The sequence below is a fragment of the Podarcis filfolensis genome (genome assembly GCF_964270895.1).
Source record: "Podarcis filfolensis genome assembly, chromosome: 6".
Lineage (NCBI taxonomy): Eukaryota > Metazoa > Chordata > Lepidosauria > Squamata > Lacertidae > Podarcis > Podarcis filfolensis.
Window position 1 is genome coordinate 81,304,132 of NC_139609.1, and position 27,525 is coordinate 81,331,656.

At 42.5% G+C, this 27,525-nt stretch overlaps 2 protein-coding genes across 19 annotated transcripts in view; one reads left to right on the forward strand and one right to left on the reverse strand.

Annotated features, from left to right (window-relative positions):
- The window catches only part of BCAS4 (breast carcinoma amplified sequence 4), a 50,689-nt gene extending 34,622 nt beyond the window's left edge, over positions 1 to 16,067 (forward strand). For 2 of the 3 annotated variants that reach the window (XR_014549197.1, XR_014549198.1), the window contains 2 exons: positions 5,640 to 8,007; positions 14,426 to 16,067. Coding sequence is in view for 1 of the 3 variants with exons in the window: in XM_083619059.1 (XP_083475185.1) it covers positions 14,426 to 14,530 (105 nt within the window). In the remaining 2 variants the exon portion in view is untranslated. The remainder of the gene's footprint in view (positions 1 to 5,639; positions 8,008 to 14,425) is intronic. The other variant, XM_083619059.1, reaches the window with a different exon arrangement.
- A 1,315-nt stretch (positions 16,068 to 17,382) lies between these two features.
- ADNP (activity dependent neuroprotector homeobox) overlaps positions 17,383 to 27,525 on the reverse strand; it is a 312,543-nt gene continuing 302,400 nt past the window's right edge. For 8 of the 16 annotated variants that reach the window (XM_083618390.1, XM_083618388.1, XM_083618389.1 and 5 more), the window contains 3 exons: positions 26,898 to 26,990; positions 25,750 to 26,037; positions 17,383 to 21,604 (listed from right to left, as the gene is read on the reverse strand). In XM_083618390.1, the coding sequence (XP_083474516.1) occupies positions 18,467 to 21,604; positions 25,750 to 26,037; positions 26,898 to 26,990 (3,519 nt within the window). In that variant the 3' untranslated portion in view covers positions 17,383 to 18,466. The remainder of the gene's footprint in view (positions 21,605 to 25,749; positions 26,038 to 26,897; positions 26,991 to 27,525) is intronic. The other 8 variants (XM_083618384.1, XM_083618378.1, XM_083618379.1 and 5 more) reach the window with 1 other exon arrangement.

Below are 27,525 nucleotides of genomic sequence, written 5' to 3' on the forward strand. Positions count from 1 at the left end.
GAACATTCTCAAACTCAACATACCTAACAGAGATTTACTTGCTTTGGTTTTAACACCCCAGAATGTAAATATTTCTGCAGTCCTTTTGAACACCTACAAAATGGCAGCATGTTCCTCAATTCATAATCAAAAACTGCTATTACCCAAATTCTAAAAACAGCAACACATTCTTATGGACCTGTTTGGTAGGAAAAAGCCCCAAGGAAACCAATTTGTTGATAAAGCTGCATGTTAGTTTTGTGTTCTTCTCCAAAGGTCCGTTTCATGTTTCCCTGTTGAAGGACTTTATATAATAAGATCAACCGACTCATGCCGCATGGAATACCTTGCGCAGTCTTAAAACCAGTGTTCTGCAAGGGGAGCAGGAAGAGGGTAACTCATTAAGGCCTGGCTAAACCAAGGCTCACGCTTTCAATAGCAACAGGCCAGTCTTCTGCTTAAAAATGAATAAAACCTAGGCCTTCGATGGACATTTTCAAAGGGCAACTGCTTTCAAGGAAATAATTATTTCCGGTGAGCAGAAGCACTTATGTAAGTCTCCAGCGGCATGGCGAGAGGTGGGGCGTGTGCTGCTGCATCTGCTTTTGGCTGGGTAGGATTATGGCCATTTTCTGTAGGCTGCTAGCAGCTCTCTGGCTGTGATGTAATGGTGGTTGCAGCAAAGGTGCTGTTCTTCACTGTGGCCTATAGGAGTCGTAACGTTTGGCCGATCTCTCGCCTGCCTCCCAACACAAGGCATTTTCGCTCCACTCTCAGCGCACCGCACCTCCCCCAACTCTCTCCACAGAGCTTTTCCCTGAGGCAAATTTCTTGCTGTCTGGAGTATCAAATATGCACAGGCACTCCCCCCCCCTTCTCTCTCTCTCCCTCCAAAGGATTTCCCAGTGTGGTGGTTGTAAGACGCAAGCAATACCTTGAAAAGCCACTCAACTTTGCTCAGGTTCTCTTTTTTCCCCTGTGGTGTGGGTTTGTCTGCTTTGCTTCATTCAACTTTGTACATCTATACAAACAGTAGCTCCGCATAAGCTAGAAGCACTCTCTTGCCATTCCAATTTTTTTTTTCCTGTGGTGAAAATTCAACATGAGCAGATGGCAAGTATTAACACACAAAATGCAATCCTTGCCCCTAGACGCTGATTTTAACAATGATGTAGGCTTCTGTCATGGACTTGCAGCTAGTTAAGTAGTGTTTACAAGTTAATGAATTTGTTCCACTTGAAATATTTGATATGTGCTGAGGTTCGGCGATCAATGAGTCCTTGAGGAATAACAGAGGAGTGTGAAGTTTTGAAACCAGCTCCTCCCCCTCCTCTCAACGCATTCATTTGTCCACAATGTAAATTACCCACTTTTAATAAGGAGATGAAAATTAATAAGGGTGTGCAAAACCTGTTCCTTTTATTTCCACAGCCTTTTCTGCTTTCGTGTCACAATGGCATCACGCGATTGTGACACTTGTCCACAAAAGTGGCTATGCCGTTTTCACAAAGTAGATTTCAATCATTAATGTGCATCACATATGCTTGTCATGTTGCCCATTCAAAAACACAGCACTGTAATTTAATACAGATCTTTATCATTGTTAGCACTGCAGGTGCCGTTGACATAAATGCACAACAGCTTGCACGATGAAGCTGCCTCTTTTATTTTTTTCTTTCTTTTTTTACAGATCTGGTAATATTTGTAATACCTGCTGCCATTTGGGGAAAGTGGATGTGCAGTTTTGTTGTTCACCCTGAAATTGCAAATATTCACAGCATTCCAAAACACAATAAAAAATAGAGAGCAGCTGTGCATGGCTTCCTGTACCCTAAGCTGTTATAAATCTTGCAGTGATTGGGCTCTTAGCAAATGCAGATTAAATACTGTTATCATAACACGGCCCTGTATCTGGTGATGTGCTTTCTTATTTTTGATATGTTCAACTGACAAGTTCTAAACATGAAGGCACTGAATAGTGTACATTTTTATTGACCGGGCTAATGACAATCATATTTTGGAAATGTTTTATGGATGGTCCCATCACAAACTTTTCAGATATCAGGGATTTGGAAACATGGACTTCTTTGATGTTTGTCTCCTTTATTCTAGCTAGTTTTTATTCAAGAAGAAGTAGAAACAGTGCTCAGAAGCCTAGCCCCTAGTTTAAAAAGGGTGTGTTTCTCTTATATTCATACTTAAACTGAGGCAAACCTTTGACAAAACAGAGGGATGATATATGAAACACATGCTATTCATTATCTAGAAGAACAGGCAGGCAGTGGCCTACCATACAAAGACTTCTTTCTGGAAGAAAGTAATTGTTCATAGTTGGATGGGTAATTTTTTGAAAATGTCAACCTACAGACTCATCTTTCATTTTCATATATAGTTAACTTGTTCAATATCATTTTAAAGATAATTTTCCAAAGTTTCATTATCTGGCAAACAGTTTTTTCAAAATGGCGTTTTATACATGAGCAAAACAACCAGAAGCACGACCTGCAAGATGACTCTGAATTTCTCTGTTCCCTCCTCCTAAAGTTCAGTTAAATATCTCTCCAATGAAATAGAGAATAGGTTAATGACCCTTTATTGTATTGACAGTTTGCTTTCTCATGTGGTGAATATGACAAGATTTTTTTTTGTTAGGAGCACAATCAGCTGAACTTGGGAGAGTAAAACTTACTTTACTTGAGTGTTACATTAGTCACAAAAAACATACTCCCCCTACATCAAGAAATTAAAAGAAATATCTATATGTATATTATGTCAATAACCTTATTCTCTTCTTTGATTTTCTTGCCATTGAGAAAATGTGCAAACCACATTTGTTGTGACCAGCATGACACCACAATGGTGCAACTTAACACAGCATAAACGTGATGGCATGTGTGTCATGTAAACCTCTTTTTAGGATTGTCGTATTTTCTTCCTTGAGAATTAAATAATGGTTAGGGGAGCAGTCCTATGCACAAGCAACTAGTGAAAGGCAAGCTGGGGTAAGTTAAAGCAAAGTAAAGTACAGCAGACCCAAACTCTGTTCCATAGCAGGGCACAAGCCCAGCAGAAGGAAAGCAAGTGAGCCTTCAAAATAGTCTTCTACTTTGGGTTGCCAAGTCACATGGCTGAGCTGGGCAGGCTTGAGATGCAGCCTAAGTCACCACTCTCTGGTCCTGCGCCTGCCACACCCCTGAATGGCCCCCTTTTGGGACTTAACACTGGCCTTGGCTCAGTCAGCTTCAGCTTAGATGGCTAAGTCCTGATCAGCAAATTAAGCTAATGTATCTTTGGCTGAGCCAGGGTCAAGGACTTGATGCTGATGGAGATCCTCTGCATCCCACTCTGCTCATTCCAGCAAATCTTGCCATAGGATTGTCCCCAAAGCCTATTATATGTACCATTCCATCAATGCAGAGCATCTTTTGGGGAAAAAAGAGACAGGTGCCTGCCATCAAGAAACTTGCAGTCTAAAAGACAAGTCAGACATATGCCCAAGGGAGGTGGGCATATGTTGTTGCTTTTTGAAGAAAGGTAATATAATTATGTGTTGATATACAGTTGTACCTTGGAAGTTGAACGGAATCCGTTCCGGAAGTCCGTTCGACTTCCAAAACGTTTGGAAAACAAAGCATGGCTTCTGATTGGCTGCAGGAAGCCACTCACTTCCGGGTTTGTGGCTTTCGGGAGCCAAAACGTCTGAGTACCAAGGCGTTTGGGAGCCAAGGTACAACTGTATTTAGTAATCAGACTCCTTCTTTAGGTTAATTATCTGTTACTTCAACCTTGGTATGGGTTAGAAAAGTGTAGAATTTATATTTCTGTGCTATTTATCCACCCGTTTTCTTGAAGCATGTGGAAGCTTCTACCAGCTTTCCCCCAGACGGATCAAGGAGGCAGGCTCATCTTGAATGGCTCTCCCTAGCCAAGGTGAATAGGTGGGATCATGTAGAGAAGGAACCTTCTTGGCTCCATGGACCAGATCCCTAAAAGGATCTGCCTCCTGTACCAAAGTTGATGTCAAAATTCCAGTCGCTCAGGCTTAAAGAGGGCGGAAAAGAAGGCTTTGGGATACATTAAGATCAAAGGAAGATCAGATTTAAGGGGAAGGGGAAAGACTTCCCCCCACAACCTTTGGTTTGGACGCACCCTTTACGTTTTCTTTACCAGCTGATTGTTATCATTATGCATTTCCTGTGAACCAAACAAATGCCACAACTTGTATGTTTTTAATGTTGTACACCGCCCTGAGATCTTTTGATAAAGGACAGAATATAAATGGAAACAACAACAACAACATAGATTGATCAGAACAAACTACAGTCATTTTTAGCAGACTATTAAAGTCTAAAAACTTGAGTCAGTACGTTCGCACGTGGGTATCATTACATTTTCCTGCATGGATTACAGGCCATTCCTTACTGCACTGCAATCTAAGCTTTTGCCCTAGTCGCTCTTAAGTAGCTCATTTCAAATAATCGGGCGCTAATAGGCTATTTCAGAATGGTTGTTTGTAGATGAACATTCCTGCTAACAGAAGCAGTTGAATATCCAAAGATCCCGTTGCCGCAACGGCAGCTTTGCTGCGCATTCTGCGCCGGTTGAGTGTTAAACCGCCTTTACTTCTTTGCCCTCGTGCATTTGCACTTAACCTGCAGAACACCAAGGCTCCTGTTGCCTCTAATTTGACGAGAAAGGTGTGTGCATTTTGTGTGCTTGTGTGTGTTCTCTCCTGGCCAGTAGGAGCGAAGCGTTCCTGGCCTGCTGGGAAAATTCTAGCTCTTTCTCTTTGCAGTTGCTGTGGCCAGCGGTTGCTATTACACAGTGCTTCACTGTAGTTTACCTAGCAGAGCTCAGCCTGCAGGAGTCGCCATGATTACTGCAGCTTCTCTTTCTGGCTGCCCATCCCCCATCCATGCTGCAGTGCCAGTTCTATGGTGAGAAAGAGAGTTTTCACATAGTCATACACAAGACTATTTTTATTCCCTCTTAGCTGGCTATGCTATTGCCATGTTGAATGGGCTTTTTTCTACCCAGGATCTGTGCACCAATATCACCTCCCCCCCAAAAAAAGTTATATGGACCCCTGGGGTGTGGGTTACAGCTGTTTAACCCTTTAATTGACAAACAGTTCTCCATTATTTCAAGGTCTGAGTTTTCTGCCTTTCTTGGGAACCAGGATGGTTTTGAGGCCACACACTGACCTTTTTGTATTAACCCCTCCCTTTTGGGTTCAAGTAGCAGAGCTTGTTTGCACAAGTGGCTCCTTTTCATAGTGGTGTAGCGCATGGCTTGTTTGTTTTTCATTTGAAGTTAGCATTTTTCCTGCATCTGACTCCAGATTCTGGGTCATGCATTAATGTCTTATCTATAACTGGAGCGGGGATAGTAGCCTCCCTGAACTTCGTTTCCCCTCTGTGTGAAAATGTGGAGAATAGTGGCCTGCCTCCTGGTGCTGTTAACTGAGACTTTTCATTAATTGACTACCTCTGGTATCAGCTGGGAAACTGCAGCTCTGCAGCTGTCTGCCATTGTGGATACCACAGACGCAGCAGTGGGTATAAGAATAGCCCTCCACTTGGGGGACCATGCAGCAGATGGAGCATGTTAAAGCGCTTGTTGATTTGGACCTCAGCGTTTTCTTTTCTTCTTCCGTTCAGCACAAGTGTGTCGTGTTCGGAGGCAGCGTTGCACAGTCTGTGTTAGAAACTAGAGCAAAACGCCCTTGCACGAAGCCCAGAGTGCCAGCAGATACAGACTGTCAAGTTGATCACAAACAGCAGATAGAAAACAAGCAGAGGCCCTCATTTATAGACATGTCGCTTCTGGCAACGTCATATAGGAAAGCTTAGCTAAGTTCGTGGCTGAAAAGAGGAAAAGCCAGGGATCTTGAGCTGAGCAGAGGACCCTAATGTCGTAAGGACTGCCAGATTGATTCCAAATTTCAGGTTTAGGGCTGTGTGTATTATATATATGTTTTGTGATTTCAAGTATAGAATCTAGCATCTGGTGCCTTTATGGTTTCAGAGTAAACGTCTAGCCCTCAAAAGTCTAGAACTATGTGAGAAGTGTCTTCATGAAGGCTCCATAATTGCTATGGAGATGAGCTCAGTTCTGTCTGGTCACAGTGGTTGGTGTTTTCCCTGGCACCTGTCTCCTGCCATGAGCCAATCTCTATGCCGCTATTTCACATTCCCTACCTCCAATACAGATATGAAGCCCCCCACTTTTTTCTCTCTGCTATGGGTGGAGGAGGATTTATATTTATTATTGGGGGGAAACCCTTTCTTTCCCATTTCCTCCCCCCATTCAAGCCTCATAAGGAAGTCAGGGGGTGTGACCCGTAGGAATTTAAAATCCCAAACTGTGTATCTTCTAAACTCATATTCCAAGTAGAAAAGGGTCATTGATACAATTTAAAGAATATATCATTGTTTACTGTTCATAAAGACGTTATGCTTATTCAGGATGACTCGTTTAGCCTACCCTTACTGTGAGTCTTAATACTATATACTATTAAAGTGTTGGGTGGTTGGTTATATATCCAAATTTACTGGGTGATGGAGATGCTCATAACCTGTTGATTTTTCTCCTCCAAGCACAAGTTTCTCCTGATTTTGCATGGCAGAAAGGGCTCAGGTTACAACTTGTGTCCAGTGCATTGGGCTTTAGCATGGCACCAAAATTCTCTTCCATGGCACCCACTTTCTGCCTATATCTGTGCCACCACTTTTTATATGTGCTGAAGTAAATCTGCGTTTCACTTTGCTAAGTACTCAGAAGGCCTCTTCTTGGCAGTTTGCCAACTCCCGAGCTGTTTGTGCCATTAGTCTCTGACTCCACCTACACTGAGGTTCTTTGTAGAATGCAGTTCATGGGCAATGGTTATACAGGCCCTTCAGAATCTGGAAACGTAGGAAGGAATTTTAACAATACCTAGTCAAGGACCGAGCTACATGTTACTTTGGCAAATGCCTGATTCCAGACCTGCATTTTCTGAGATCATGTGGGGCCAGAGTATTGAACCCTTCTCCCTGCCTGCCCATGTTTTCTCTGCAAGTTGCTCTCCCCTGAGTTCACAACCAGCGACACTTTTTGATCTTTGGGCCTAGCTTAGGGGAGAAGGTAAGGTGGGGTGTGTATGTGTGAAAACAGCTGTGGGAGGAAGACACCTTTGTAGAGAATTAGTCGTGAGCAGAAGTCACATGAAGCACCTCCCATCTGCTGATGCTTTCCTATAAATGTACTGCCATGTAGGGTTGGGAATCCCAAGGTTACCTTGGACTTATTTAAAATATTGATATCCTACCTTTCTGTCTGACAACAGGCTTCCAAACCAGCTGATAAAGGAAAATTAACTCAATATTAACACATTTTCCCTTTTTGAAGCCAGTGACTAATGAAGACACAGAGACAGATGCTGTAAGAATTCCCCTCTCCTCACTTCTTTGGTGTTTCTTACAAACTACTGTCGACTCAGAGAAAATCCAATGCAAAAGTGCTAGGAGTCTGGCCCTCTATACATAGAAATAGATGTTGGGTATGCATTCCTTTTGTATTAAGGCATTTTTTGTTTTAAAAAGCCACTTGCCCCACAAACACAGATTGTGATATTGAAAGTATGGAATTGTTCTTCTTGATTGAGCTTTGGTCTTAAAACAGAAGTATGAGGAGAGTTATATGGTGAAGCAGATAATCTTGTCTAATCCTAGAATGGTGGTTATGTAGACAGCAAAACCTGCTGATTTTGTGCAGATCTTCTGTGATGTGGCCTCTCACCTTTTTTTAACAATTGGCCTAGCGCTGCTTGCTGTCACTTTGTGCTGTTAACAGACCTGCCTCTGCCAAGGTGCCCCATGTATGTTTTATTCTTTGCTTCTGTTGAGCAGCTATTAGACTGTGAACCCCAGGAGAAATAGGAACTAATCTTTCCAGCTGCTTGGACCTCAGTATGGATGTAACTTTGAAAATACAGTTCCCTTGTTAGTCTTATTGAGTGAGCACCAGTTCACTGTGATTGAATACAGCGTAGGTATTTTATCTTTGTTTCTCTGTTTTCTTAGCTTCTCAAGAAGTAGTGTTTGGGAGTAGAGATGAACAAAATGGAAAGTGAAAGCTATTAAGTAGTGTATAGGCTCCTAGAAAATGTTTCAGACTTCGAGAACCATGAGTATTTGTGGGCGAATAATCCTTTTATCTGCCTTAATTTAGCCTGGCACCAGAAGTCTAGGGGTCCTAAGACAGTTGGGCAACACCATGGCTGGCACACCAACATTAAAAAATCCCATATGTCTGAATTGCCCCATGGTACTGTTTAACAAACTACTTTCCTATCCGAGTATCTTTAGAAAAAATACTAGTTTAGACTCAGCGTCTCTCTTTGGAGTGGTCTTCAAGAATACTACTCTCATGCCCTTCCTGACCGAACTTCTTAGCCTGTAGATAACCATTTCATTGATATGTCCCAAGCAAATTGTCTCATAGCAGAAGCTATGAAGGATTTCAACAGGCAAGGATTTCAGTAGGCAAGCTTGGAAGACAGTGGATTTCCTAGTTGTCAGTTCCAGAATGTGTGGATAATATATACTGACCCACCACTGCTTAAGCAGTATCAACAGAGTGCATTGCAGAAGTTACCCTCGATTATACAAACTTGGATAGTAATTTATGGGATGCTGATATATTATTAATAATAATAATTCAATTGATATGCTGCCCTATACCCAGAGATCTCATTTATTCTATAAATAAATCTGCCATAGAAGCTTTAGCTGAGATTCCTGCATTGCAGGGGGTTGGACTAGATGACCCTTGGGTCCCTTCAAACTCTACAATTCTATGAAATAATAATAATAATAAAAGATACAAAGAATGGCTTTTACAATGGCCCATATAGTGTAATATTGACTCTGCTGGCTATCAGCAACATTGGCATCTCAGGCAGAAGTACCTCTCTCCCTCCCCCTCCCCTCCCAAAATTCCTGGTGGTAAAAGTGTGAATTCTGCCCCTGTGGCTGCTGAGAGGCAGGTAAGAGGGCAATGATGTGCTGGACTAGCAGGGGGCCTAGACTGCAAGCTTTCATGTTATTATTAAAAAGGTGAAGTCACTAGGCTTAGGGGAAGATTCAAAGAAAAGTGTGCAGGCAAACTTCTGAGTGATTTGTGTGAGATGAGTTAGGCTCGCTGCTCCCACCTTTCATTGTCTTCGGCTAATGGACGCTTGGACATCAGGTGGTTGGAATGCCTGGGATATTAAAGAGCTGCTGTTTCCCCATCAAGTACAATTTTTTATTTCCTGCTTCTGGCTCATTTTCTTCCCTTAGAAACCTCTGCAGTTTAAAGATCTACTATTTCCCCTCATCTTCCTTTGCCCTTTAGCAGGACTTACTCCTAGATAAGTGGGTACAGGATTGCAGTCTTGGCTTTCCTGTAAGGGGCAAAAGGGTTCAGTATTACTACAAAGCAGAACTTATAGTTCTAAAGTTATGCTATAAAGAAAGGCATATAATATTAATAATTCTAACAAAAAATTTAATCTAACATTTTTAAAATCCTATGGCTTTGACACTGGAAAAGTAGGAGTAGCTTTTATTTTTTAGCAAGCTATTAGGAAAGATGTTGATCAGATGTGCTTTTCCTTCCTCTATTTCACCAGTAAAGGGCAAATAGTAAAAACTAAAAAGTAGAGTGTTTTGCTTTCCTTGGTCTCCCAACACCAGTGACTGGCCTAAGGTGACTCCTCTTAGGAATCAGTCTCCTGTGCACACCAACCTGGGAATAAGCTCAGCTGAATACAAGTGGGACTTGTGCATCTTAGTAAACACACAATAACCAGGTCAGATTAAGTTTGCTTGAAGTCTTGGAGCTTCATGGGTGGAGGGTAAAAAAACACTCCCTAGTACAAAGAAGCATCTGTCTGGTTAAAAGGACTAAAATTAGATGCCCATGATACAGAGTGTAGGCCTAACCAGTTCTACTCAGAAGTAAATCCTGTTGAAGCTAGTGGAGCTTCCTCCCAGTTAAGCGGAGCTAGAATTGCAGCCATTGTATGCTTCCTCCTGTTATGAGAGTTGGTGGCTGGTTCATGGCAGAAAGTGAGTTTAGAATGTGAAACTGCGTTTGCTCACTGTTGTTTCTCAAGGTTGACAAGCTGGTTTTTAGTTGTGCTCTGCTGTACAGTATCACAAGTGGAATGTAGCAATCAGGAAGGGGGGGGGGGTACTAATTTACCTGGCTTTGTTTTTATTTCTGGTGTCTCATCATCTTTTTTGCCTGTGGATGCTATATTACACATATACACAGTTATTTTAAAAAAATGTATTACCAGGTTGCCCAAATGGTTTGTTGCTTTTTCTCTTTACTTGTTCTTTGCATGTTTTAGAGTGGGACTGAAGGAAAGCAGGGCTCCTGTGCCTTTCAGCAGCAGTGTGGCAAGCACAAATTAGGCAAAGGAAACCTTTTCTGGTATGGAAATCAAATTATGGGGATTCACCTGTCAACATTGTGTCTACCAAAGCAATTCCTTCTGTGTGGCCCGGCTCCACCCGCAGAAGAGGGTGCAAATTTGCATATGGCAAACAATATGCAAATCTGTGTCATTTGTGAATGCAGAAAACGCAATCCATGTACAGTGTACTGGGCCCAGAAAAGCCTTTTGGCACTCATTCTACCAGTTAGCTTACCTTACATGAATGAGGGTGGGAACAACCGGCCCTCTAGATTTTGGACTACAATTCCCATCATCTATCCCTGACCATTGGCTGCGCTGGCTGATGAAATGCCAGCAACAGAGGGAGGAGTCACCTGTAGCCCAGTGCTGCTTTGAGATGGATAGGTAACAAAATGCATCCATTCCCTTCAACTTGCTAGAATAGGGAAGCTGGACCAGCAGAATTAAACTATGGTTAACTGGTAACCTTAATGCTTTAATGAAAGGAACGATGTGATCTTTAGGCAGTAAGGGGGATAGTGCCCAATCTTGTTAGCTGTTTGAAAACAAAAACAGCATTATAAAGGAAAAAGAAACTTATTCCAACCTATGGCTCAGCTCCTGAGTAGCAGTACTGCTGCTTTCAGAGAGAATGGCCAGCTTGCTTTGAAGAGGAGGGAGCCTGGTAGCTGCTCGTCATCTCTATTTTCTTCACTTCAGAAGCTACACAGGGCTACCTGTCCTTTCCATGTTGTTCTGATCTGAGCTTCTGCCCTTTGGGTGCAGACACTGGTCACACTCCAAACTTGGGCCTCCGGAAGGGAAGGGGAAGTGTGCTGGCGTTCTTTATCACATTTAATTAAGCCTCAGTACTGCAGAGGTGCCCTTTCCACATTTTTGATCCGGCACCTCAGTGGGAAGGAGGGCTGCATGGAAGGGAAAAAGCCGAGACCAGCAATCCTCCCGTGCACTTGCTGACTCTGAGTCACCAAGAGAAAACGTCAGGAGGAAGCCACTAGATGCTGGTTTCAGTGCTGATGTGCAACAGCCTTCACTGTGCTGTGGCGCGATGCCATTTTGAGGCTGATGAGCCAGGGGTGGGGGTGTTGGCTCTCAAACTGTGTGACGGAGGTGTGCCACTATCAGTTAAACCTCCTCTGCAGCATTTCAGGGAGGCTCTGTGCAATGATGGGAAGTGCAGCCATGCAATGCGAAAGGCAGGTTGCCGTGACGGAGCACCTTTGCCTCACCACGGATGCAAAAGCTGGAGATCAGCAAAGAGCTGCAGAGGAACTGCAGTGCTCACCAGCCTTTTTGGCTCTGGTGCCAGCCACTTGCCTTCCTGCTCCGCGTTGAAGGTTTCTTGCCAAGCACAAGAAACTAACTATATCAGGAGAAGGCGGCCATCTGAATTCAGGAACGGGCTCAGGCTTTGGAGGTGCAACCAAACATAGCCAGTGTCTCTGTCAGAAAGGGTCTCACTCTCTGGTGCACAAATGAAATAAAGCTACCTGCTGGGCTGGGCACTTAGGTGAGGTCCTTGGTGTCACTTTGCTGCAATGGAGATACTTCTCCAGAAGTTAAAACTGTCCCACTCTGGAACCACTGGAGAAGAGGCCATTATCCATTTCCCTTGTAAGGTTGGGAATGTTATTCAAGCAGTTGCCTACCTTGCCACAGCTACGATTTCCTTACTACAGTGGGTCAAGTTTGATATCAATCTGTTCCAACTTTATAGCTGAATCAAATGCCTTAAATTCCACTGAGATGTGTAATCATTATGGACCTCTGGCTCTTAGGAGAGTGCTTCTGCATGGCTAAATGGAATTTATTTTTTTTCTTCATGATAATAAAATAAGGATTTTTTAATTATACAGGTCTAGGATTTGTGGTGGTCTCCACCGACCTAGGGTGATGGGAATGGCGAAGTGAAATTCAGAATGAATTGCATTTTAAAAATATGTGTATGGGGGGGGGGGAATGCTAAGGGTTCTTGTAGAGGAAGCCATCAGTAACTACAAGTTGAAGAGGAGACAGTAAAGATACAAAGGCCTTGTTGACTATTCATTCCTTTCCCCCTGCCCAGTTTCTGGAGGAGGAGATTAAGAATAGAAGACCCTCCTAATAGGCTTTCACTGACAGCTGGCAGTATAGCAGATTTCACTACCTGGTGCCTCAGTTCTCTTGTCCTCAAGTATCTTGTTAAGCTTCTTTCTTGGACTGAAGTTTCATAAAGTCTGAAAGCTGCAATCCTGAATCTAATTACTAGAAAGTCCAGCAAAACACAATTTGACTTATTTCCAGGTAAACATGCCTAAAAATGTGCTTTCACACTCACATTTGCTATTTGAGCAGTGCACAAGAATTAGGAATCCCCCCCCATCCTGTCAATCCAGAACCAGCCCCCTTCTGAACAGACTTACCCATCCTTTCAGTTTTATATGTAAATGAAAGCTGAAGAGTTTTGAGTTGTTATAGAACAGAACAGAAACTTGTTTTTCTTTTCCTTCATAGGCAGATAGTGCTGGGGACAACCCGGGAAGGCTATTGCCTTCATGCCCTGCTTGTGAGCTCAGTATCCGACTGGCCACATTTTGGGGGGGAAACATTAGGTTATATTAGCCTGGTCTGATGAAGCTTGGCACTGTGACAAGGATGCAGATGCCCCACAGGCCAAGTTCAGAAAGTCATTAATTCCAAAGGGCCAGACTGAAATAAGGATGCATTGACCTGCATCTTCCTGCCAGCAGTCAGTCCAGGCCTCACATGGTCTAGTTTGGGTATTTTTTTGGGGGGGGGGATTAAGAGGAATATTTCATTCTGTTTCCAAGTCTGTCGGTGGGGGCATTAGAATCCGAAAAACCCATGTTTGCCAAGCTAATACAGTGGTGCCTCGCAAGACGAAATTAATCCTTTCCGCGAGTCTCTTCGTCTTGCGGTTTTTTCGTCTTGTGAAGCACGGCTATTAGCGGCTTAGCGGCTATTAACGGCTTAGCGGCTTTAAGAAAACAAGGGAACAAAGGAACAAAGGAAACAAACTCGCAAGAACTCGCAAGTCTCTTCGTCTTGCGGTTTTTTCGTCTTGCGAAGCACGGCTATTAGCGGCTTAGCGGCTATTAACGGCTTAGCGGCTTTAAGAAAACAAGGAAACAAAGGAACAAAGGAAACAAACTCGCAAGAACTCGCAAGACGTTTCGTCTTGCGAAGCAAGCCCATAGGGAAAATCGTCTAGCGAAGCGACGCAAAAACCCTTTCGTCTTGCGCGTTTTTCGTTTTGCGAGGCATTCGTTTTGCGGGGCACCACTGTACAAACTCTTCTTCCACCCACCAGTTCTTCTAGCAATCACTTCCCCCAAGTTACTTGCCTAAAAGCCAGAAAGGTCTTTCACTCACAGAAAGATTTCAGTGTTAATTTACTGTTGAAATGCTAGCACAGAATTGGAACATAGACCTGAGAGCTTAAATGTATTGAGTGTGATACATTTACAAAACAAAAGCTTCAAATGGTACAACATAACTTGATACACCCGCAGATTAAGAGGTAGGGCTGATACAAAGCAAAAGCAGCAAGATTTGAGGTGCTTGAAGGACTTGCCACCAGGATAGCTGCCATCTTCTTCTGCACCAAATCAAACATAAGATTACTTGATTTTCAGTAATTTAACAAAAGTTCAAGAGGTAACTCCGTCACAAAATTGGTTCTTCCCATGACCAGTAAAATCTGCAGGCAACTCAAGCTTAGACCTGTATCAACTTTCGTTTGGATCTCATGCTGCTAACAGGACTAGAGCTTTGGGGGGGGGGGGGTTAAAACGAATTTTTACCATTAGTTTGTTGCAACGATTGGAAATATTCAGAATTCCCAAATTTATTTTTGATGCTCAGAAGACCACTTCCACTTAGATATCATGTACAATATACATTTAAATTTGATTTAATCAGTTAGGAGCAATTTAATTAAAATCTAATTCTTTGGCGACCAGCTGAGGGAGAACTAATGTCTTTCTTCTTTTTCAGAAACATGCCACAGCTTCGCAGCACACTTACAGCCTGCCAGAACTCTACAGAACTGAAGATTATTTTCCTATCAAATATATAGGCAGCAAGTACCAGAACCACTAAGGCTGCATTTAATCGTCTCTAGCATTTGAGAGAACTTGATCTGAACAGCTACAGGGATAGAGTAAAATAGATGTTAGACCAAAGAAGGGAAGAGTGGTAATATTTCTGTCTTTTTATCTTTCCCATGAGGGAGAAACTAATCCCCAGATTTGCTGGTTTTCAAGTATTGATGGTCCTTGCGCTATGACAAAAAACTTTATACAGTCTTGTTGCTTTGCTTCCATTTGGCATTTGAGACAGGTTTATGTAAACAAAGCAGGAATAGCACATTTAAGATGTCAAAATTGGATGAAACTTACTTACCTTAAGTACCATGGATTGCAGCAAGAAGCTATTTTCCTACTCTGTGCCTAACTGCTGCAATCTTTCATTTATACCAGTGTTGCAGTGTAGAAATCCTATTTTGAAAGTTGCCTAATAAAGTGGCACAATCTTACTTACCTCCCTGCTTCCAAATAGCACATATATTCAAAATTCTTCTGAAGTGTAACTTGAATGGTTTAGTTCTGGAAAAAGCTTGTTATTGAACCACAGCATGTTCAAAACAAGCAAATTAAAATACGTAATGCGCACTAAGAGACCATTGCCTCCAGTGTCTTGTTTTTGAGGCATGAACCTTTGGTTACAAGCTCAACCACAAAGGTATAAGCGATCAGAAGCAGTACATATAAGCCATATGAGGCAGACTCCCCCATATGAAACAGGGTACTGCTCATATAAAGGGCAAGGTGAGGCTGCCTCAGGCAGAATCCACACAACAGCAGATCCCAGTGTAGATCTCTATTCCTGATACAGATCTTCACTCACCCTTCTTCCTGGCAGGCAGGAGGGCACCATTTTGTGGTTTGCCTCAGGTGCCAAGATGTCTTGGGCCAGCTCTCCATTAAATGCGATTTTAAAGCATTTTCTGATCCCTCTATACAAAGTACTTCCCTAAAAGGCAAGAAATGAATTAACACTCATTTTAACAAAGGCAGTTGATCAGCACATGGACTTTGTCTATATTCTGCCTCTACTGAAATGAATGGCACTGCCGGGATGCCTAAATTCTGTCATGCAGCTAAGAACAAGCTGTGTATCTGTATTTATACAGTGTATGTACACAACTGTTGCTGCAGATGTTGCAATTACAGGAGCTCATACCTTAGGATCTTCCAGCTTTTTCCATTGGTTTTGCTCTCAACAGCAATGGACTGTTTAGAACATTTAAGACATGCACAACTAATGATGCACATTGATACAACTATTACTAATTTCTGGAGATGTAGATTTTAGACTGCAGAAGTAAACGACTGTATCCTTTCGAGTGAATTGATCAATACTGAAGGCTATATTAAAAATATATGATCAGACTGCTGCAACCTAATGATTTTCATGAATGTAATATAAAATGAAAGCAATCTTGCTCATCCAAGGTTACCCAAGAGGGCTCACAAAAATGTCTTTAGAATCATGTTGCCTACATCTGACAGAACACCTGGCTTCTTATTATACTATCATGTGCACAAAATAAAAAACCTAGTGTGAAAATTTAAAATCTTTTTTTTACATTGGTGCTGCATTACACACTCACAAATTATGCTGCAGTTGTGAAGCAGTTATGGCATAAACCAAAAATGAAACACAGAAAAGGAGTAGGTCCTGTTTAAGTAGTTTAGAACCTATGAAATGTTATGCAAGTACATGTGGCAAGTACCTGGAATACATTCTATTAGCATATGGAATGCTGACACATTAGGGAGAACTCTAGCAAAAAGGATTTGGTTTTTTTGTAAAAAGGTTAAGGAGGAGTGAATACGAACAGTACCTGCTTCAAGGGCACCAGTGCAAGTATTAGACTTTTATGTCCATGGCAGGCTGTGGCCTGGAATGTGCAAGTTGGACCTAATTGCTTTGTGGTCGACTCCAAATACCTGATTAACTGACTGCCAGGAACGGCCAGCTTGTCTAATACCTGCTTATATCTGTGACTAGTAGGAAAAAAACTTGCAAATATACAGACTAACTTACCCTCCTCTGCAAAAGTAGTCGTCAATATATATCACCAGAACGTTTGTAAGGTTTCTTGTGAGCTTTTGCCTTATGAGTCCACCACTATCGGTTGCCCAGGTTGTATTCTTGCCGCTTCCTGCTAGAACAAGATGCATCCTTGACTCCAGGCACATCGCAACACAATGAAGCAAAACTATGATGTTTTAAAAGCTTTCCGCACAAGTGAGGTCTTAGAAGAAGGGGAAAACATTTACATTTTTCAATAACTGAGAAAATGAGTAAGCTGTGTCACTTGAACAGAATGGTCTCTGTACAAACTGGGATGTTGGAGTATTTTTTTCCTATGCCTATCATTAGGGGAAAATACATATCATTACGTATTCACTCCTAGTATGGAATAAGATGCCCCTGGTATATTACTTTTAACATTTGCTGATAAATGCATGAATTATATTAGAAATATGTGATATATGAACACATTCCAAAGTTACAATGTTCACTACTACCTTAATTTATCCTCATGTTGCTCATCTGCCCCATCTTTAAGTATACATTTAACTTCCCTACAGAAAGCAATGGGACTTTAAAATGCTCAACTTTAAATTGGCTGTGCTGCATATTTGCACATCAGTTAACCTATATAGTCTTTTACATTTGTATTTGTCTATTACTTGATTGAGGCTCCATAGGATTTGTTTTCATATAGGCAACCTATTGTGATTTTGTATGAGACTGCTCCAGCAGAAATCTTTCGTTTTCTCAAGGCATCATCATCCAAGATTGCTTCCTTTCAACAAAAGCCAACATAATGAAGCAGAGTTTTTAGAATGAGGGATGCAGACCTTGTAATAAAGCAAATGTTTACATTAAGCACAATACAGCAATTTATTTAGATGCTTAAATGAATACAAAGGGGAAATAAAGATCACAAATTATCCATACTACAACAATGTGTCATATATTAGATGGTATAAATGAATACAACACCATGTTGGTGTTAACTAAAGATAAAACTAAATATCCAAAAATGCAGCACTCATTTCCGTATGCTGCTTTAACACAGTACACTTTTATACAGATCTAAAAGGTGTCAAAATTAGTAGCTGCAAACTTGTTTCTTGCATGTGATTTTTTTTTTTTTAGCTTAAAAGATTTCAGAAAATGGCTCTGAAATACATAGTCATCAGTTGTAATGTCAAGGATATTCAAGAACAAGAAAATTCTATAATACAATAGAGTCCAGATATACTTTTATGTTGCTGGCCTCTGTTTTGAGATTGTACAAGGTTATGTGCAAAAACTAAGTCTGTCAAAATTCTTACTATAGCAGTTTCAAGCTTTTTGCTAGGTAAACTAGATACAGCATTTATTACACAGCAGGGCAACACTAAAAAAAAAGGAAAAAAGAACCAAATCTATGATGGGTACACAAGAACAATAGCATAAGCATCACTTGAATAGGTCTAAAAGACTGTACAAATATACATTTCAACTATTCAGAATGATACATGAAAAAAAACAATTTCCCCAGAGTCCTACTATACACATTGAATTGGTAGCTCATATGTTGGCCCTAAAACTACCATGTGAAAAAGGGTAATGTTTAAAAAGACATACAGCTGAACATATACAGAGTGAAATATGTTGAAAATGCCAATAAAATAAAACCTTTGCTTTTCTTCAGTGAGCAACTGGAAGCCACCAACATATCCATTTTCACATTAAGTTACTGTGCTCGTCACAGCAGATACTCTCAAGTGAGATTTGCCAACAGCATACTTTGAAATAAGAACTGGAATCGGTGTGGCAGCCTCGCAGCCACTAACCAGGTGACCTTGCATTCAAAAGGCAGTACCAGTTTACAATGAACTTAGCAGTCGTTCTGAAATGAAAATGTTTAGACGGTTGTCAAGTGGAAGATATGGAGTCTCGAGTTTTAACAGCTTATGCTTGCTGACTACTCAGCTCTACCCCAGTTAGGGTGCTGTGCATCGATTCCGTAACCCCATCAGTCACACTGTCAAACTGTTCTCCGTCCTCGCTGTCAATTGTGCTGTTCTGCCACTCCATCTGCTGATTTGACAAGCTCTCTTCGATTTCTGTTGCATTTTTCCACTGTGACTGGTCCTTGGACCAAAACTCGCCCACTTTTCCATAGGAACTATTCTTCCACTTGGACTGTTCTTCGTCACTCTCAGAGGCGGCACCTTTAGTTTCTGCAACTGGTTTACTATTAGTAGCATCTTCACTTTGGGATGATTCATCCGTCCACGTTTCTGGTTTCACTTCAGATGTATTATCTTCAAAATCAGACACTTGCTGAGAACCAGGTACGCTTTCAGACGGCGATGCTTCTACTTTCCATTCAATGGGATCATCTTGATCTTCTTGGTCACCTTCACTGTCTGAAGCTTCAGCTACCAGCTTTGTTGGTTCTTCTGCAGAGCTACTCTCCTTGTATTTTGGGTCTCCATCCTCCTTTTGGTCTATTTTTTCTGGAGACTCCAAAGTGGCTTCTTCAGTTGTCTCCTTAGATATGCTTTCATCCGGTGTCTCATTTATACTATTAATAGATGTTTTGCGACCAGAGTTAGACACAGATTCTGCAAATGGACTATTGCTTTCGTTGAACTCCTGTTCTATGTTCTCAAAACTGTCTGAGGAACTTTCATTATCTTTCTCTAGGTTTATCTTTTTATCAACAGTTTTGCTAGGGTTGACTCTGGAATTCTCTTCGTCGTGGTTCTCAAACAACCACTCAGCATCAAAATCCATTTCGTGTTTAACCTTGTTCAGTTCTTTCATGTTGAAACCTAGCAAGACACCCAGTTTATACCTTTCACAATCTCTAACACATTTCTTTCTTTTGTTGCTGAAATGTGAAGCAATGTCGGATTTCCAAAGCCAGAGACTGGCAGCTAACTTTTCAATCTCCCTCCGACTGGGATACGGTTGCTTATTGAAATACTTGGTGAGAAATGTTTTTCTAGCTTCGTAAGAATCATCTTCATGACCCTTGGGATCTAAAGCCAGCACTACAGGTTCTTCAGGCTTCTCCTCAAAGACGGAGGGGGAATCGTCGTCATCCATTTTTCTTTTCTTCAACAGAGAGAATTCCATGTGTTCATAAGTACGTTTCACAGGTCCTGCACCTGGAGACTGGTTTAGTCGGGAGGGAACATTACCTTTGTCTTGACCGTTCTGTGTCTTCCCCACACCCCTGCAGTGGACAAGGTGCAGGGTTATAGTTGAGGCAGTCATGTTACTCGTGTAGACTCCAAGGCAATGAATACATTTATATGTAAGCTTTTTCTCTACTGGATGAACTGTTTGAATAACTTGATGTCTCTCCCTTAAGTGATGTGCCAGTGCATCAGAAATGGGTCCTTTCAGGATTGAAAAGCACAAAGGGCAAAGTGTTTTCCCCACATCCTTTTTGTAGGGGACTGCCGCTTGAGGAGAACTTTTTACAGGTACATCTGTCTTCTCCTGAATTTTTGGCTGTGGTTTTGGAGGAACTGGAGCGGTATTTTGAGCATGGTAAGCGACGGATTCGGCAGGGGCATCTCTCAAGTTGTAGGTAGTTACAAGTAAGTGTATATTGGTGTGGCTACCCTGCTGCAACGTCAAATCAAACGTTAACGTGGAATCAGTTTTGGGCCCCATTTCTTCATCGACATGAACCATTCGCATGTGAGCAGCCATCTTCTCAACATCGTTGAACGTTGAGCGGCAGTAGGGACAGGACAGACCATGGATTAACATGTGGTTGAGCAGCGTGTCAGTAGGCAAGTAGCGATTACAGTATAAACATTTGCTAGTAAAATTATGTATTTTCATGATGTAGTTAGCAACTGCGGGCACCTTTTCAGCCTTGTGCTCTTTCTCAAAATGAACACTGTACACGTTTTCGGGGAAGAGCTCATTGCAGATTGTACAAATCTTCCATTTCTGAGTTGATGAAGTATTGGCAGAAGTGGTACATATAGGGCCAACGGCAAGAGGCTTGGGTGTGGACTGGGATAATATTCTGGATGCTGCCTGAGACTGACCTAATGATGTTGACTTCAGTGAGCCTGATGAAAGTGAAGATGAGTTGGCAGACGAAAGAGAGTACCTTGCTGTAGCCTGCGATCTTGGTTCCCCTCCAAGAGGGTAAGGTCGCCCGTTTCCACTTGGAGAATACTGCTTCATTGATTGAGACTGCTGGGATAGGGAAACTGGAGAACTACCTGTTAAACTTAGCCTTCCTCCTGTATGACCAACGTAACTTGGCGGTACCGATTTCACACCATAGTTGTTCGGTTGCAAATGGACGTTGGACATCATATTTACTCCTCCAGAATTTAACGTAGGCTTTGGTATATTCAGTCGGTTCATCATTTGCTGTGATGGAAGAGACCGGACATTTCCAGGGGACAGGGCACCCATCCTCTGAGGAAGTCCCATAGGCTTTTTATCCTGTGGTTTTGGAGCAATTAGCATTAAAGGTTTGGATCTTGGAACTACCACATTTGTATGCCCTATCATTGCTGTCACTTGGTATCCTATACGCTCGTGGTCTTCAATAACATGCTGTACTAAAGCTTCATACGACTTCGGCATAAAAAGGCAGCGTTTGCAGTGAATCATGCCCTCTTCTCGGGAACTTAAGGGTACAATCCCATTGAGTGACTTCTCACTTCCCTTTGCTATATAAGGTGCAGCAACATGCTGAAAATGTTCCCTGTAAATGTGCTTTCTAACTATTTCGTAGAGAGGATCTCGGTAAGTGCACTTCTTACAGTAATAAACAGCTTGTTCTACACTGTCAGCCTGCTTAGGTTTAAGGCTATCATGCTTGTTTTTATCTTTAAAAGTGCTGATGCCTCCACTTGGTGTATTGGCATTTGGAGCATGAAATATTTTAATATGCGTTTCCAAAGTCTTTTTGTCTGCATTGAAAGTACAGTAGGGACAATTGAGAAGGATCCTGTTTTCAAAGTCTTCACTATGAACATTCCGGAAGTGACTTTTGTAGGCAGAAAAGAACTTTGAGGAAAATGGACATGCACTGCAGCAAAAGGGTTTTGTCCGATAGTCCTTAAAAACAAAACAAAAAAGAAACTTAAGTATCAGAAAAACTGCATTTGATTTGCATTCCCATTCCTAATCCTTCTGACTCAATGGATCACAGCCTCAAGGCAAACTTATGAAACTATCATCCATTTAACACTCTTTTTTTTTTTTTAAGCTAGCAAAAATCAGGCAATTCATAGAAAGTCTTTAAGAAAGAAGACTAGTTCGAGACCACAGAGAAATACATCTTCCTTATTTTTGATCATTCGGCCCCTGCAAATCAAGCATTACAAACCAAGACAGCTGCCTGTTTAAGACGTAATAGGAAGCCATGGGTTGTATCCTATGCTGGTGCTACTCAGAGTAGACCCACTGAAATTAATGAACCTAAGTTAGCCATGTCCACTAACTTCAATGGGTCTACTCTGAGTAGGGCTAGCATATGCTACAAACAATGGTTTACCATTAAGAGAACGAGCTGCAGTGACCTTTGGGCTGCATGCTTCCTCCACCCTTGTCCTGCAACTTTGTGCTTTAGGACAGTGTTCCCCAACCTTGGGCCTTTTTGGACTACAACTCCCATCATCCCTCGCTAGCAAGACCAGTGGTCGAGGATGATGGGAATTGTAGTCCAAAAACAGCTGGAGGCCCAAGGTTGGGGAACACTGCTTTAGGAGACTGAAAGCTTCATAGAGCCACACCACTTTCAAACTAAGGGTTTTAAATTGTGTAAGGAGCCTCCAGAAGTAAAGGAGGCTCCCAGTTTCAGAACTTGATCCTCCCAACTTGTGGAAGACTTGAAAAAAATTATGCTTCAGAGGAAGTAGGGCTTGTAAGGGTGCTCTTATTCTCTCTCACATAAGTGTTAGCATGCACAGCAGTAAAAACACCAGGACATGGCTTCTATTGAGCTCAACAATGAAAGCAGCTTTCCATTTCCTCTTCTCATGTCCAGAGAAGTAATGGGAGAGCACAGAAACCTAAGCTGTGCCACCGCATGTTCTCATAACACGAAAGCGCAGTTTCCCACTATATATGAACCAGTTCAGTGATTCATCAGCGTATATTAGATTCTCAAGCAGTGATAAAAAACTTAAGCATGCACAAATTCTTTTTAGAATCTCTGTATTGGTGCAACATCTAATTATGGCTTTATCAAAGTTTCCAAACTTTCAATCTGATACACTCTGTAACTAGATAAACTCAGATTTCTCTGGTAAATATATCCTGACACTTCAGACATCAAACCATGGTTTGTGCTAAACTTAGTGTGTAACTCAAATCACTGTTTTGAGATTCCAAACACACAACAGCCAAACCATAATTCAAGGCTGCTAGACTGCTTTCATTTTCTGCCCTCTTAGTTTCATAAATCACAGATTCACTCCTCTCTATTGTGCAGCAGCTTCTGCAAGGAAAACAAAAGACCATAACTACGGTCTGTCAATTCATTAAACATGCTAAACCATAGTTTATGCTTTGCAAACTAAGTTATGGTTTACCAGCTCTAGTTTGTTGGCCTATTACAGTGAGGGGGGGAAGTATTTGATCCCCTGCTAAATTTGCCCATTTGCCCTCCGACAAAGAAATAAATGACCAGTCCATAATTTTAATGGTAGGTTTATTGTAGCTGTGAGAGACAGAATAACAACAGGAAAACCCCCAGAAACCCAGAAGACAAAAGTCAGAGATTGATGTGCATTATAATGAGTGAAATAAGTATTTGATCCCTTTGCAAAAGATGACTTAGTACTTCGTGGCAAAACCCTTGTTGGCAATTACAGAGGTCAGACGTTTCTTGTAGGTGGCCACCAGGTTTCCACACATCTCAGGAGGTATTTTGTCCCACTCCTCTTTGCAGATCCTCTCCAAGTCAGTAAGATTTCAAGGCTGATGTGTAGCTACTCGAACCTTCCGTATCCCTCCACAGATTTTCAATGGGATTAAGGTCTGGAGACCGGCTAGGCCGCTCCAGGACCTTAATGTGCTTCTTCTTGAGCCACTCCTTTGTTGCCATGGCCATGCGTTTTGGGTCATTGTCATGCTGGAATACTCATCCTCGACCCATTTCCAATGCCCTGGCTGAGGGAAGGAGGTGCTCCCCCAAGATTTGACGATAATGGTCCCGTCCATCGTCCCTTCGATGTGGGGAAGGTGTCCTGTCCCCTTAGCAGAAAAACACCCCCAAAGCTTAGTATGTCCCCCTCCATGTTTGACAGTGGGGATGGTGTTCTTGGGGTCGTAGGTAGCATTCCTCCTCCTCCAAACACGGCGAGTTGAGTTGATGCCAAAGAGCTCGATTTTGGTCTCATCTGACCACAACACTTTCACCCAGTTCTCCTCTGGGTCATTCAGATGTGCATTGGCAAACTGCAGACGGGCCTGTACATGTGCTGTCTTGAGCAAGGGGACCTGGTGGGCTCTGCAAGATCTCTTGTCCTTCACGGCATATGTGTTACCAACTGTTTTCATGGTGACCATGGCAGGGTTACCTGACCTCCCCAGTTCCCAGGTACAGTCCCCAGATTTGCAAATGTTTCCCCGGACCAATTCCACCCCCAGAATGTCCCCAGATTTCATTAAATGTCCCCAGGAAACAACGACGCCAACAGGAGCAGCCGGAATCAACTCAATTGTTTGGCAGGGAGGCGAAGTGGGGAGAAGGCGCTGTGATTGCAAAGCACAGGAACACGAGCTAGAGAGCAAAAATCGGAAAGAAAAGCCCCCTTTCTCCCCGTCGGCCTCTTTTACATCTCCCTGGGTGGCATCCTGGCCTCCGGCAGGATCCAGTTCCAACCCTTCTTCAAGCTTCGCTCCCCCCGCCCCTCCTTGCTTCTCCCCTGTCCTTGACGCTGCTGCGGCCCCATGAATGGAGATCAAGAGCAAAGCTGGTCGCACTCAAAGCAATGGGGAGAGAAAGGAAGAGAGACAGAGAGGGAAAGGAGGGCAAGGGGCAAGTGAAATCGCCCTTAGAAGAAAAAAGAAAAATCCCAGTGAATTGTATTGCCAGCTCCCTTTCGCTCATGCACCTCTCTCTGTGTGTGACTGGGGATTGCGAAGTCCTGACACAGACTCTCCACTAGTTCTGAACTGGAGCCACCTCCCGCTTCCACCTCTTCCGCCAATCTCCACTCCCTCGTTCTCTCTCTTCTACCCACCCCTAGGCTCAGCTAATCATTTAAACATATCATGTAGAGAAGTGGCAGCAGCCAAAAAAATGGGGGGGGGTGCACACACATATATTTTCTTCACCACCCCACTACTTCTGCCTCCTCACCGCCACCACCCACTCGCCCAAGCTAGTGGGAGGGGAGGGGGGCTTCTGGCAAATAAAAGCAGATTAGAGACTTGTCAATCAGAAGGTCGGCGGTTCGAACCCCTGTGACGGGGTGAGCTCCCGTTGCTCGGTCCCTGCTCCTGCCAACCTAGCAGTTCGAAAGCACATCAAAGTGCAAGTAGATAAATAGGTACCGCTCCGGGGGGAAGGAAAATGGCGTTTACGTGTGCTGCTCTGGTTCGGCAGAAGCAGCTTGGTCCTGCTGGCCACATGACCTGGAAGCTGTACGGTGGCTCCCTTGGCCAATACAGCGAGATGGGCGCCGCAACTCCAGAGTCGGCCACGACTGGACCTAATGGTCAGGGGTCCCTTTACCTTTACCTAGGTACCAAATGTGAAGGAGATAATCTAAAGGCTCGATCTGCCACCAATGGCCATTTCCCACTCCATTTGAGCTGCTTGCGGCTGCATGGCTTTGGGGAGGACAGGAGGAGGGATGGGGGGGGAGAGGTGGGCTGGGGAGAGAAAGAAGCGGTGCGGGGTGGGTGTGTTCGTGCCAAAGCTTTGGGCTCGATCTGGCGGCGGCAGAGAGTGCTGGGGCAGCCCCGCAGCGAGAGAAGGCTGGGCTGCATCTCGGGGCCCTCACTGGGGGCCATCTGCCCACTCACAGAGAGGACCTCCTCACCAGCTCAGTTTTAAAGCAAACTTTGATCTGTGGTGTTGACTTTTTTTCTTAATTTTTTTTCTTTTTTAAAAAAATATATTATATTATATTAATTTATTTGCATCCCCAGATTTATTGGAAAAAATCTGAAAACCTTAGACTATGGTCCCAGCTGCCCTGAGATCATTGACAAGTTCCCCCCCGTGTAGTTCTGGGCTGCTTCATCACCTTGCTCATGATCATTTCAACTCCACGAGATGAGATCTTGCATGGAGCCCCAGACCGAGGGAGGTTGACGGTTATTTTGTGTTTCTTCCATTTGCGAATGATTGCACCAACTGTTGTCACCTTCTCACCAAGCTGCTTGGCAATAGTCTTGTAGCCCAGTCCAGCCTTGTGCAGGTCTACAATCTTGTCCCTGACATCCTTGGACAGCTCTTTGGTCTTGGTCATGGTGGCTACTTGGGAATCTGCTGGATTGATTGCTTCTGTCGACAGGTCTCTTTTGTACAGGTACTGTAACGAGGTGGGATTACAGGTAAGACCTCTCCCTTACAGCAGGTGCTTCTACTCTCAGCTCGTTACATACAGTGAAGATACCAGGTAGCCTGACATCTGGCTGGCTGATAGGGGACCAAATACTTATTTCATTCATTATAATGCACATCAATCTCTGACTTTTGTCTTCTGGGTTTCTGGGGGTTTTCCTGTTGTTATTTTGTCTCTCACAGCTACAATAAACCTACAATTAAAATTATGGACTGGTCATTTCTTCGTCAGAGGGCAAACGGGCAGATTTAGCAGAGGATCAAATACTTTCCCTCCTCACTGTATAAACTATGCTTTGTCAATTCAGACCCACCAAACCATTGTTAAGTTTCTTTAACAATGTTTTGGTAGTATATCAGAGTTGAACTACCTGCTGTCAGTTCTATCTCAGTTCTGCTTATCTTAAAAGGGGCACCAAATTTGCTAGTTAAGTTTTAATTTCTTCAATTATGTTGAACTACTAGTGGTAATATCCAACTAAGTCATATTCAGGAGTACACTCACTGCCAAACTCAAGTCCAAAAGATTTCAACAGACCTACTCAGTCCTGAGACATCACTCAGCAACTGCAGTTTCCACAGACACCATAGTGACCAGTCCCCATAATACTATAACACTCTTTTTCTTCTGTCCCACCTCTGCTGACATCTGGGCTGTAATCCTATGCACACACATCTTGCAATAAATCTCACTGAAATCAGTGGGAATTATTACTTTCGTAAACAGATATAATTTAGGTTGTAAAGCACTTAACGTCTGTCATAAAAACACGATTCCAAACTTAATTGGTTTCAGATTTAAGGTCATTTTACCACATTATTACCAACCTGATTTTTTGTAAGTGAAGGATCCCACAATCCAACATCTTCCCATGTAGTGTTTTTCAGATAGAAGTCATTGGGTTCAAACTGCTTAAAATCCTGCAACAGTGGAAGATTGACAAAAGCATAAATAGAAATAACAAACCACAGAATGATTGCCTATTCATTTCTTTAGATCTTGAAAATTCAAGAAGAATTATTAAGGTACCAAAAATTACAAATAAAAGGGCTCATTAACAGAAAACTTCCCAGGGAGTATAATTTTTACTAATTAATGCACTTATTATTTTTTTACTAATTAAGGGCATGATACAACCACTTCAATAGAAGACAGGTACTTAACATTCCTTTGAAATGAAGATGACTTTAAATTGCTTAAATTTGTCTGGCCCCTGTTCGTTTCCCCCTACGAAGTCAGTTTAATTTTTTTATGCAATCTATAAGTCATACAGATAATCACATATGAAAAATTATTTGAGGGAATGAGCTTGCCAGACCGTATGAGCAAGGAAGTATTTGCAGGTGCATAGATTACCGTATTTTTCTGTGTATTGGACGAGGTTTTTTGACACAAAAATCATGTCAAAAAACTGGGGTCGTCTAATACACGGAAAATGGCAAAACTGAGTCTCCC